Genomic DNA, 13,136 nt, shown 5'->3' with positions numbered 1-13,136 from the left:
ACGGGGAAATTTGCACATGCAGGCGCCGAGTCACCACAACCAGCAGACACTCGCGCCAGGCTGAGCGAGCGGCACCTTCACACACTAAGCCAAGATCAATGTGCGGCTAGTAACCTCCTTTATAAGCACACATACTCGCCTCCTGCTGCCCTCCTACGTGTTGCATGAGTCAGAACATGCGCGAGGGGAGTTGAATGTTTCGTAGGACACGCGTATATAGGTGTGGGAGGTCGTGGGGTGTGGTAATAGAAGGGAGAACTGAGAACAGGGTTGAGCATCTGTGGCGCAAGAGTGAGAGAGAACCTGCGCGGAGGCTGTCACTTCGTTCATGTAAACAAAACAGGGACACCCGCAGGTCAGTCGTACTCTTTTCTCCCTTCATTCCGCCCTTTTCCTCACCCTTACTGCCCTGTTCGTTGCCCTATATAGTAGTCCTGGGATTATTGAAGGTAGATATACAAGAATTTAGTCCGCTTGCGTATCGGGAGGAGAGGAAAGGGAGGTGGGAAGGGAAGCGTGTGTCTCGTATTGAAAGACCTTCCCTGCTCCCGTGGCTTTAGTAATGTGTGGAAAATAGTCTTACTGTCATAACCGGAAATGTATGCTGGTGATTAACGCCTTGTATTGCATTGCCTTAGTTGAAAAAGAGGGATATATTCAAGTGTGAAAAAGGTAACAGTAATAATACTAGTCTCTGGGGTGGTGGCGGTGGTGGTGGTGGGCGTATCCTTTCTCTCTCTCTCACACTCTCCCTCATCACCACCACCACCACCACCACCCTCGCTTCCTTCACGGTCCATGTCCCATCCCCGCCCACTCCCTCCCTCCCTCCTGCAGCGTCTTCCATTACAAACGAGTTAAATAACAGACATCGCACATGAAACTCCTCGTAATACACTTAATATGCTCTGTCTTTGGTCAATGCATGTTCTTTCCGTGCGATTTTGTAGTGTTTCTTTAGCGTGTTACTGTGTTGTGATAGCAGGTGGACTTATTGACTTATTTTCTCACTTGGATGATCATTAAGGTATCATAGGTGTGTTAATATGGCGACATGTGGTGTGGGTAACTATTGAAGCAGCGTGGTAATATGGCTGACGTGAAGGGAACACTTGCATGATACTAACCTTGGTGAATGATATGAAAAATGGCGTTGGGTAAAGATTAAAGTGGTGAAGATATGAAGAGAAGATTATGTACGTGTTGGATGGTTTAGTAAAGTTGCGTGAGGGGGTAATTGAGAGGGTGTGGTGGTGGTGGTGGTGGGCAGGAGTGGGTGTGGTAGATGGGCGTGTGTATGTGCGTGGCATGTGTGGAGTAGGCGTGGCGGGTAAGGAAGTGTGGTATTGATTGTGGCAACGTGGTCATGGTGGCGGTGGCGGTGGGGGTGGTGGTGGTGGTGGTAGTGTATGTATTTTGTATATTTTCACGTGCCGTTCTCTCTCTCTCTCTCTCTCTCTCTCTCTCTCTCTCTCTCTCTCTCTCCTTTGTCGTAGTGTAATCATTAATTCTGATAATAACAGCAGCAATAATAATAATAACAGTTGTAATAATAATAATAATAATAATAATAATAATAATAATAATAATAATAATAATAATAATAATAATAATACCTGCACCACCAACAACATTGCAAGCCCAACTCACTCCTCCCCTTGGCGCCCACAGGACATGGAGCCCCTGGAGCTGGTGCCTGGCCGCTACATCGGGGAAGGACAGCCTTGTTTTGTCATCGCGGAGATCGGACAGAACCACCAGGGGGACATTGATATCGCCAAGACACTCATACGCAGAGCTAAGGCGAGTATGATGTATATTTTTCCTTTCACTGTCTGTTTCTTTTGTTTCATCTGGTTCCGTATACACTGATATTGCTAAGTCACCCAAACGCAGAGCAAAGGCGAGTATGATGTTCTATAGTTTTTTTTTTTTTTCAAGTCTATTTCTTCTTGTACTATAGTCTATTTCTTCTTGTCCTATAGTTTTTTTTTTCCTTTTCACAGTCTATTTCTTGTCCTAGTTTTTTTCACAGTCTATTTCTTGTCCTAGTTTTTTTTTCCCCTTTTCAGTCTATTTCCTGTTGTTTCATCTGGTTTCGTATTCTATAACTCACTGATGTTGCCAAGACAATCATACGCAGAGTCAAGGCTAGTAGGCGCAAATAGTTTTTTTCATCTCAGTCTTCTTTTTGGTCGCCTTCCGTGAGAGGTCGCCACGGTCTATATTTTGAAACACTTCCGCGCCGTATCGCAGCTACTTCAGAGGCGTTCAGTGTAGTTGAAAGGACACTGATTTCAAGGATTTTTTTATTTTTATTTTATAGTTCTAGCGATGAATTAATGAGATTTCTACGTTATGAACAGAAGAAGCTGTCTTGAGAACCCGGCTGGAAAGTAAACGTGGTGAGAGAGCGGAGCGTATCTGAATATACGGCCCATACAAATCAACTTTTTCCCAACATGTTGTCTTCGCTGATTACATCCCAAGTCTACTTTTACTGCATCTTTAATAATTATTCCTCGATCATTCTTTCTTTTTCCTATTGGTTAGATCTATCTCTGGCACCCTCCTCACATACTTTTCGTTTCCAGCCTTGACGTCTCCAAAACACTTCCATCACAACCATTACAAGCAAGTCCTCTTTCACAGCGCCCATTAATCTTCTCTTTGGTCAACCGCTTCTCCTCCTGCCATGGTCAACCTTTCTCCCTCCCATCTTCTCCAGCAAACCATATCAGTCTTGTTTATGTAGCTTCCCTTTCAGTATTATTGACTAAAGCTCTTTCGTCTTTGTGTATAAAGAAGGGTAATTTTTCCTCTTCAGATATTTAGCTTCTAAAATTAATACACACAGGAAGACTATCAGTAAATTTAACGCAAAATAAAAAAGAAATGTACTTGAGCTTCTTTTAAAATTCTCCAGTTCCCGAATTTTCCTACAGAGAGCTAAGGCATATAATGAAATCTTGTTATTCTGTATCTTCAGCTGTTCCTACTTTCGTGTCAATAGACTCGACTACTGACTAGCCTCCTCCACTCAACTCCGTTCAAAACATCCTCCTCTTCTGGCCTCTTCTCCCTCTTATCGTGATTAATCTGAATCGATCCTACCCTTCTTCAGCCTTCCTCTTTTTCTGGCTGGGCTCTTGGATCTCCATGTCTTTCTTTTCGTCACATATTCACAGATATATGTATATTTTTTTTAATTTGGCTGCACCGTTTCATTATTTCCGCCCCCTTCTCTCTCTCTCTCTCTCTCTCTCTCTCTCTCTCTCTCTCTCTCTCTCTCTCTCTCAACGCTTAAAAATCATCCCTTTGGTGAATAATCTTATCATAAACGGTAGGATAAGAAATAACTTCTGCATTGATTTACGAACATAATGAAAACTGACCATAAAGGATAATGTATTCCCCTAGATAAGTTTGAAAGGATTATTCAGGAACGAAAAAAAAAAAAAAAGAATAATAACGTAAAGCCCCACAGATTAACGTAGTAATATTAAGTTGTCTCTTCATTAGGTCATAAAATGTAAGACAATGTATGATATGTGTTACAGAGCATAGTGCATTATAATAGGTGAGAGATGATGGGCGAAAGGAAAGCTTAAAAGGAAATGACTGGTGGCTGAGAATGATTGTAAGAGTAATAGTTGTTTAGAAAGTGAGTCATCTCTGCCGTAAGTAAGAGGAATAATAACTTGTGAATCGATACCCAAACACAGTGAAAAAATACCACAACGATACGTTTCCCTCAAAATTAATGAAGTATAGAGCGAGTGAAAAGCCTTAAAGATGAATGTAATAGTCCTGAATAATCGATCGTTTGTTCATAAAAGATGTTGTAAAGTATTGTAAAGCCGTGCTGAAGCTTGACGCGCGAAAAAAAAAAAAAGAAAAATACAATGAAAGACTAACATAAATTAATGAAAACTAATAAGAGGAGTGAAAACCATCATTAAGTCATGAAGTGTAAAATAATACATTGTTATTTATTTATTCATCTATTTTTATGAAAGAGAGGAGGACTGACCACGGGCAACAAAAATATAAAGGAAAAAAAACACACTTATTATTATGAAGACACAATGTACAATGACGCGCGACATAAAATTAAGCCATGGGAAACAAGAGCAAAAGGAAGATCATCGTTGAACCACAAAGTGTAAGATAATCGATGATTTAAGTCCCATTATATTATATAGCCTACATTATTTGGCCATGCTGTAACTTTAAGGTGTGAGAGAAAACGGTGTGTGTTATGGGGAACTAAAGTATATAAGTAGAGTGTTATATATGAAGTATATAAAAGCTTGGTAAGGTAATCTGTATTAAATGAAATAGGGAATGAAATTAAGTGAATAATTTGATGGTTGCAGGTTATCAAAATTATGGAGAGGGAAAACTGATAGGAATGAGATTTTAAATAAGTTAATTTTCGTGCATTAGTCAGATTATATACAGCACATTCTGAACAAAACAGTTGATTAATTGAAACGTACGAACTAATAATATCTGTTACTGCTACTATTACTGCCACTATTACTATTATCACCACTACTACTACTACTACTACTACTACTACTACTACTACTACTACTACTACTACTATGCTGCTGCTATATATATGCTGCTGCTATGTATATGCTGCTGCTGCTATTGCTAATGCTATCTTTGCTACTGCTGCTGCTGTTACTACTACTACTACTACTACTACTACTACTACTGCGGATGCGGTTACTGCTGATGCTGCTATTAACTTTGATTAATCATTACAATTAATCAATCACAGACAGTCTCGTAAGTCCAGCAAATCTATAGTGCTGTTTATCCTTCATTTGTGAACTACTACTACAACTACTACTACCAACACGACAACCACCATCTGTACCACCACTACTCATACCAACACTCTAACCAGCTGTCTCTCCTTCACACCTCCTACAGGAATGCGGCGCCGACTGCGTGAAGCTGCAGATGTCCTCTCTGTCGCACAAGTTTAACCGGGAAGCCCTCAGCCGCCCCTACGACTCAGAGCACTCCTGGGGCGAGACTTACGGCGACCACAAGAAGCATCTGGAGTTTTCGGTGGCACAGTTTCAGGAGCTTCAAGAATACGCGAACGAGATTGACATGCCTCTCACCGCCTCAGCCATGGATATTGTGAGTGTGCGGAGAGAGAGAGAGAGAGAGAGAGAGAGAGAGAGAGAGAGAGAGAGAGAGAGAGAGAGAGAGAGAGAGAGAGGGGGGGGGGTAAAAGAATCAAATTAACTTGACGGAAAAATGTAGAAATTCATTTGATCAAAACCTTTTTTCCATTTCTCCACCTCCTTCTCTTACTCCATAAATTTTCCCCTTTGCTCCTCTCCACAAACGATTTAATTTCTTTTCGTGTTTTTTTTCTTATTCCTGCCAGAAAATGCCGAAGGGAGTGGTGTGTGAGGAGGAGCTTCATCTGTTCTATCATTACCCCCTACTTCGTATATTTCATAGTTGTAGTATAGCATTGGAGTGATCTCGCCATAGGTTTCAAGGCCTCCCCTATCACTCGTCTCTCCTGTGTATTCATGTTTTGGTAGTTCTTTGTTATTTGTATGGCTGTACAGGAGAGGAATGAGATAAAATTAATGCTTTATTTTGTCTTTTTGTGCGAGAGTTTACAATAGTGTGTGAAAAAGTATAATCTTGAAAGAAAGAAATTTACTTTTTAATCGTCTGAATACAGTAGTTTCTCTATAAACTCTGGAACTCCCTACCTGGTACCGTGTTTCCATCTTCCTATGACTTGATATCATCTAAGAGGGAGGTTTCAAGACATTTGTCCCATTGTTTTGGCTAACTCTCTCGGATCTACTTGGGGACAGGCAATGAAATAAGTGGGCATTTTCCTATACTCTTTTTGTTTTCCTTTCTTATATAAAAAGTATGGTTCTTTTCAGTGGTAGAGGAGAGGAATGAGTTATAATAGAAACCTGATTTTGTCTTTTTATTACGAGAGGTTACAACAGTGTGTGAAGAAAAGTTATAGGTTAGAGAGTTAAGAATAATGTATCACTATCTCACCTTGACTTGCCTTCTTGACTCTCCCCCAGCCTTCCATCCACACCCTCTGCGCCCTCAACGTGCCCTTCATCAAGGTGGGCTCCGGGGACGTGCACAACATGCCTCTGCTCCGCACCGCCTCCACCTCCAACAGACCAGTCGTCGTCTCCACAGGTAAACCTCCTCCTCCTCCTCCTCCTCCTCCTCCTCCTCCTCCTCCTCCTCCTCCTCCTCCTCCTCCTCCTCCTCCATCTCCTCTTCCTCCTCTTAATGATTATCATTGCTTCTATTATAACTACTATTACTACTTCTAATATTACAATAACAACAACAACAACAACAACTACTACTACTACTACTACTACTACTACTACTACTACTACTACTACTACTACTACTACTACTACTACTGTCTTTGTTACTTCCATCCTCCTCCTCCTCCTCCTCCTCCTCCTCCTCGTCACCCACCTTCACACTCACACACACACACACACACACACACACACACACACACACACACACACACACACACACACACACACACACACACACACACACACACGTCTGCATAATCCTCAAATAGAAATAACTGTCTCCATTACAGTAATTAAAACAACAACAACAACAACAACAACAGCATTAGCAATACACGATCCATTTTTTCTAATTGGAGTGTGAAATTACTAGTATTCCTCATAGACACATTAAATTTTTTTCTTCTAATGATTTTTCTTCCAAGATTAAAATCAATATTCACTAAATGCGTAACATTATTATTTTTTGATGATGTAAAATATTGTAAAACTTAAATAACATTACCTTTCAATTGATCTAACCTAATTACTTGCAATTCACTATAATATGGAGAAGTTTTTATTTTTTTTCTCTTCAGTAACATTTTTGCCGGCCTAAAAAAACTAAATATATAACATTCTAACTTTTGTTGAGTAAAACCTAACATCTGGTGGTCTTTGCTCTGTCGTATGTTAGCTCAGAAAGTTATCGCACAAAGTTTATCACCAGCGACACTTGTTTTCACGACACGAGACAGATGGAAAGCTAATGAACGTCTTAAATTTATAATCTACCATTAAACTACTCAATGTTTGTGCACTTGCCACGTTTCTGCTGAGTATGATTCACTTATCAGGTCACTCCAAGCACAAGGAAGGAATGAACCATCCAAAAGTTTATCCAACTCCCAACTGAAACTAGCATCTGTCCCCTTTCCATGTTCTTAATCTTAATCTGCTCATCCGTGAATGTATTAGTTCATGACGACTCAAACCTTATCCCAAACATAATGCAAGAATGAACTAACTAAAATTTTACCCATTCTCCTTTAAAATAAATGTCCGTGCCAAGTTAGTATTCCTACCAAGTTAGATCCGCTCATCCACAACTGTAGTATTAGTTTATGACGACTCAGAATTCACCCCAACCACAGGGTAAAAACGAACCATCTGAAAAATACATCCATTCTCCTATGGAAATTAATCTCCGTGCACATAGTACATCCCTGCTAGGTTAAATCCACTCATGAATCCAAACTTAACCTAACCATGGCATGTGAACAAGCGGTATTGATGTGTCGGTGTTAATAACTGTGTGCGATAGCCTTGTGTCACTGTTAGGGAGCCTGAGTAGGAGGAGGGTCGCCAGACAGCCCCGCCAGCAGCATACACAGCGTCCCGGGCACACACAGGTATGTCAGATATTGGCTGGGTGTCGCAGGTGTACGAGGCCCTCACCAACCCCCCCGTACCCCTGGTCATCCTGCAGTGCACCTCCGCCTACCCCACGCCCCCAGACCAGGTGCACCTCCGCGTCATCGATACCTACGCCCAAATGTTCCCTCACGCCCACATCGGCTACTCCGGCCACGAGCTGGGCATTCACATCACCATCGCCGCCGTCGCCAGGGGAGCTAGGGTAAGTCAACGCCTTTTTTGGAATCAGTGGACCTTTTTTAAACCAGTGACCCTGTTTTTATCAGTGGGCCTTTTTCAATCACTGGATCTTTTCTGAATCAGTGGGCTTGTTTTTTTTTTTTTTTTTTTGATCAGTGAACTTTTTCTAAATTACTGGGCTTTTTTCTTAATGGTAATTTTCGTTGCCCTTGTCCGGTTCCCCACCTTTATGAAAAAAATAAAGGTCAGCCTTAATCCTTTCACTGAGTTGCGGAACAATTAACAACACTGGAAATAATAAAGCTTGAATCATGATAAGCATGTATTAGAAAGAAGGAGGTTAAAATGATAAATTTTGCTATTATAATTAGTTTAAAGATTGAAGCTCGCTGTACAACAAATAAATATTTCTCAGAATAACTATTAACGAAATATGCTCCAAATAACAGTCGAAGTATTAATTGGTCTCTCTTTTGCCTTCACTAATCATTTCCTAGAATAAGACAGTGAACATTTTTGCTCTTTCACTGTTTGTATTTCTATTTTGACACGTACTGTTACACTGCAGCTCCTTACATTAAGAAAAAAAGATGCGCCAAATAATAACCTAATTGTTTATTAATCTCTCTTTTGCCTTTACTAACATTTTTTAGACTGAAATTGTGCATGATCAATGTATGAAACCAAATTGATCAGCAGCTAGAGGATTATGGGACGTAAACCCCAGCGGCGCCTTCCTCTACTCCCTTCAAATTGAGGAGCGTCACCAGTTCCTCTAAGACACCGAGAACAATAAGGAGGAGCTCATTGCACCTCACACTGTTTCCAAAATTTGCCAGAAAATGCATTTAATCTTCGTGAAACTACTATCTTGACAATCTTTCAAATAATTCGACTCCAAACTTTATGAAAACTGATATAGGGGCAGATTATCCACTCATACTAAAAATTACGAGTTTGTAGCTAATGAACATGAAGAGAACTCGCGGTGCATTGACCACCTGACATGTGCTAATGGTTTAATTAATGGACTCATACGTTATTATAGGAAGAATTATTTAGCAATGAGAAGGTTAAACGACAAGGTCTCAACAACGCCTTTTTCTGCTTCTTCAGGTCGTGGAGCGCCACCTCACGCTCAACAAGACGTGGAAGGGGAGTGACCACGCGTGTTCCCTTGAGCCCCACGACCTGAGGGAGCTGGTGACGGCCATCAGGTGCGTGGAGGCGGCGCTTGGCAGCCCCCTCAAGGCATTCCAGCCCAGTGAGGATCCCTGCCACAGCAAGGTAATATTTGGGGCTAATGCAATGATTTTTGGTAGACTAGCAGCTCGTATATAAAGACTGAGACAATAACCAGGAGCTGATAAAATTAAAGGGGGCTGAAATAGAAACATCAACATATATTTCATTATTTTATGGGCTTAAATTCAATATACGAGGGACTTAGAATGGGAGAGCTTCGTTTACGGTACTGCTTTGCTTACTGCATTTCTAAGGGGTCTTGTGGGGAGGGAGAGGGAAAATACAATAGAAGATAATACACTGGATCTCGTTTGCTCCATTGCATTCCTCTTAATTCAGGATAGTTATTGTAGTTCTACTATTTTAAGACTGGCTTTGTTACTTTCGGCCAGAGTTTCTATAACACAAAAGAAGACTAAAGAATTAATGTTCTCTCATATTCAAACTTTAAATTGCTTGAAAATCATCATACAATTAAATTTCAAGTAATAGTAAAGGCTTGGGACTTGAACCTACTTGAAATCCCACGCAACTATAGTCTATTTCCACATAGTTTTGCTAAAAATAGTATTGGAATCCCCTTGAAATCTGCACGCTCATCTTAAACCCAACAACAAACAGTTCAATTCCACATAATTTTGAAGATCTTGGAACAAAACCTGTTCTAAACCCCACATAACTATTAATTCGACATATTGTAGCTTTACTGGAATGGTGCTCGAACCCACTTGAAAGGCATCGTGAAACCTATATCGCACAGTTGAATTCCACATAATTTTTGAAGACTGACTCAAAACTCCACACAAAACTCAAAAAATCCCACATAGTCTCCCTGAAGTGCTCTTGAAATCGCCACTGAGAAACCCACACGCTTCACATTGGCAGCAAGAAATAATGCGGTGAAGCTTGAAAAGTTTGATTGAACAAAAATAGAGGTAGGAGAGAATTGGTTTTCAAATAGAGTGATAGACGAATGGAATGGACTCAGTAATCAGATGGTTACTGCTGAGCCATTAGAAAATTTTAAAAGACTAGACAAATTTATGAATGAAAATGACAAAAAACACCAGGATACAGAGGAAACTTAGCTAATGTATGTCCTCCTCTTCCCACCTCCCCGTGACAGCTTGGGAAGACACTGGTAGCTGCAAGACCCATCAAGGCAGGACAGAAGCTTCAAGAGGACGATCTAGTGGCCAAGGTAGCGGAGCCTAGGGGAATAGCGGCTTACAGGTTGGAATCACTGGTGGGTGGTTACTTAAACAGAGACGTGGAGCTGGACGAGAGTGTAATGGAGGCTGACGTGTTGTGAGGCAGCGGTGCGCGTGTTTGTTGGGGTACAAAAGTGTTGTCTCATGGCCTTGTAACTTTAGTGTGAGTGCGTGATTGTTGTTGTCGTTCCTGTGTGTATGTGTGTGTGTGTGTGTGTGTGTGTGTGTGTTCCTATTGTTTATTGACTATTACTGCTTCTATTACTACTACTACTACTACTACTACTACTACTACTACCACTACTACTACTACTACTACTACTACTACTACTACTACTACTACTACCACTACCACTACTACTACTACTACTACTACCACCTCTATTACTTTCTTTTCTAGTTCCATCCTCCTACTCCTCCTACTCCTCCTATTCTTACTACTACTACTACTACTACTACTACTACTACTTCCAACAAAAGTACTACCTCTGCTGCTGCTGCTGTACTAAGATGTGAACAAGTCTACAGGATGTGTGGGTGTACGTAATGCGCTATATAATAATAATAATAATAATGATAATAATAATAATAATAATAATAATAATAATAATGATAATAATAATAATCAGATTGGTGTTAGTTGATTGGTCGCGAGTGCATTGCTATAAAGTCTCCTCAACGAAGGTTCGGTGCATATTTCAGAATCACAAATAGTTATATTCGTTAACGAGTAAGAGGAAAATATGAAAAAAAAAAAAAATTGTAAATTTAGACTGAGTTTTGATGAAGCGTTGATGTTACTACGAGTAGATTAAAAAGATAATGTAAAGTGTAAATTCAATGCAATGTATACCAATTAGAAGTGTTTTTTGTGTTTGTTTAGATTAGACTGAAGTGTTTTTTTTATTGCTAAGAAATAATAAAAAGAATTTTTTTTTATCTTTTATGAATTCATAAATGAAAGATCATAAGTAATTTCAAATTTCCTCTTTTTTTTTCAAAATAACCTCGGATGATTTATATTAAAATGATCATTAACATTCGAAGATACATAAAAATGATTTTTAATTCTTGTTATAACTTTTTTTTATTTTATAATTTCTAACTAAGAACATAAACATCATTATCCGTTTCACTTATTGTCATTATTATCACAATTTTTCTTAAAGAAACTGAAACTCAGAAATCGAAAAGGAAAGACCGTTATTTTTATCGAGTTTGACAAATTTTCATTTAAAGGAAATAAACAAACAGAATAAAAAGATATAATGAAAGTTCGTGGAAGTTATCATGATTTACTGTGAACAATGTGGAGAGAAACTGAAAGTGAAGAACCGCCTCAACACTCCGAGGTTCTTCACTTCACCCACCGTCATCAATAACACATTTGTACTTTTTTATTCATATTTTATAAACTCAATGTTGTCATTCCATGTATGTATATTTCCACATTTGCTCATGACATGTATAACAAATGTCGTCGCCTTCTCTCTCTCTCTCTCTCTCTCTCTCTCTCTCTCTCTCTCTCTCTCTCTCTCTCTCTCTCTCTCTCTCTCTCTCTCTCTCTCTCTCTCTCTCTCTCTCTCTCTCTCTCTCTCTCTCTCTCTCTCTCTATATATATATATATATATATATATATATATATATATATATATATATATATATATATATATATATATATATATATATATATATATATATATATATATATATATATATATATATATATATATATATATATATATATATATATATATATATATATATATATATATATATATATATATTCTACTCTCTTGTATATCTATCTGTCTATTCTAGTGTCTATTTTTCCTTCCATCTGTCTATTCTACCCTCTATCTATCTATCTATTTCCATATCTCTGTCTGTATTTCTATGTTATCTCTTTATCTCTCCATCTCCATCTGACTATCTCTCTGTCTCGCACGTCAGGTCAATGTTGTCGTTCCTTTGGTGTGTCCCTCTTTCTGTTTTGTCCACTGATGCAAAATTCACACTCGTTAATTCCCGTAAGAACGCGTAGTTGCAAGCAGGTTTGTCTCTCTCGTAGGCACGTAATGGTTTCCACTTTATATCCACTTACTTATACACAGACTTGCAAATTATAGATGTACAATGGAAATATTTTGAAAGGAGGAAAAGTTATCAACAGGTACAAGTATTTCATAAGGGCTATAAACTATTACTAATATACCATAGTTATAAACGACATTTGCCAAAAAAAAAAAAAGAATACATATATATATATTACATATTCTAGTTTTGAAGATAATACATAACATAACTGTATCATGTCAACTCATTGCATGTATACTCAATTTTCATAGTATTGTATTCATCGTGAGAAGTGTAATCACATTTCGATCATGTATTTTTTCTCTCTTTCGTGAACGCGTAAGTTAAACATGTCGGTATAGATTTACCTCCAGTACTGTATTATATAGTTAGTCCACGGTGACGGTGGCTCTAGAACACAACTTTAGCTTCTAGGAGAGAACGGTGCGTGATCGTAAACGTTTCGGCGTCTCTACTCTGGACTTCCTGAGGCTCTGCTAGAAGCTATTCGGGTTTTTGGGAGATGTTTTCCAAGACTATAAGTTAATCCTTTTACAGCTGTGGGAAAATTACTTCCATAGCCACAAAAAAGAATGAGGTAGAGTGGAGTTTTATGAGGCACTAGTGAAAGTTACTTGGGTTTTCAAAGATA

The 13,136-nt window shown here is 39.0% G+C and overlaps 1 protein-coding gene across 1 annotated transcript; it reads left to right on the top strand.

Annotated features, from left to right (window-relative positions):
• Window positions 1-3: 3 nt before the first annotated feature.
• Window positions 4-10,672, top strand: LOC123507890 (sialic acid synthase-like). The gene is made up of 7 exons (XM_045261176.1): window positions 4-355; window positions 1,672-1,803; window positions 4,948-5,163; window positions 6,093-6,216; window positions 7,748-7,974; window positions 9,069-9,239; window positions 10,324-10,672. Exons 2-7 carry the CDS (start codon window positions 1,675-1,677, stop codon window positions 10,507-10,509), a joined length of 1,053 nt encoding a protein of 350 aa, XP_045117111.1. The 5' UTR covers window positions 4-355; window positions 1,672-1,674; the 3' UTR covers window positions 10,510-10,672.
• Window positions 10,673-13,136: the final 2,464 nt, after the last annotated feature.

The sequence above is a fragment of the Portunus trituberculatus genome, chromosome 23 (genome assembly GCF_017591435.1).
Source record: "Portunus trituberculatus isolate SZX2019 chromosome 23, ASM1759143v1, whole genome shotgun sequence".
NCBI lineage: Eukaryota > Metazoa > Arthropoda > Malacostraca > Decapoda > Portunidae > Portunus > Portunus trituberculatus.
Note: the sequence above shows the minus strand (reverse complement) of the source record. Positions and strands in the feature narration are given on the sequence as shown.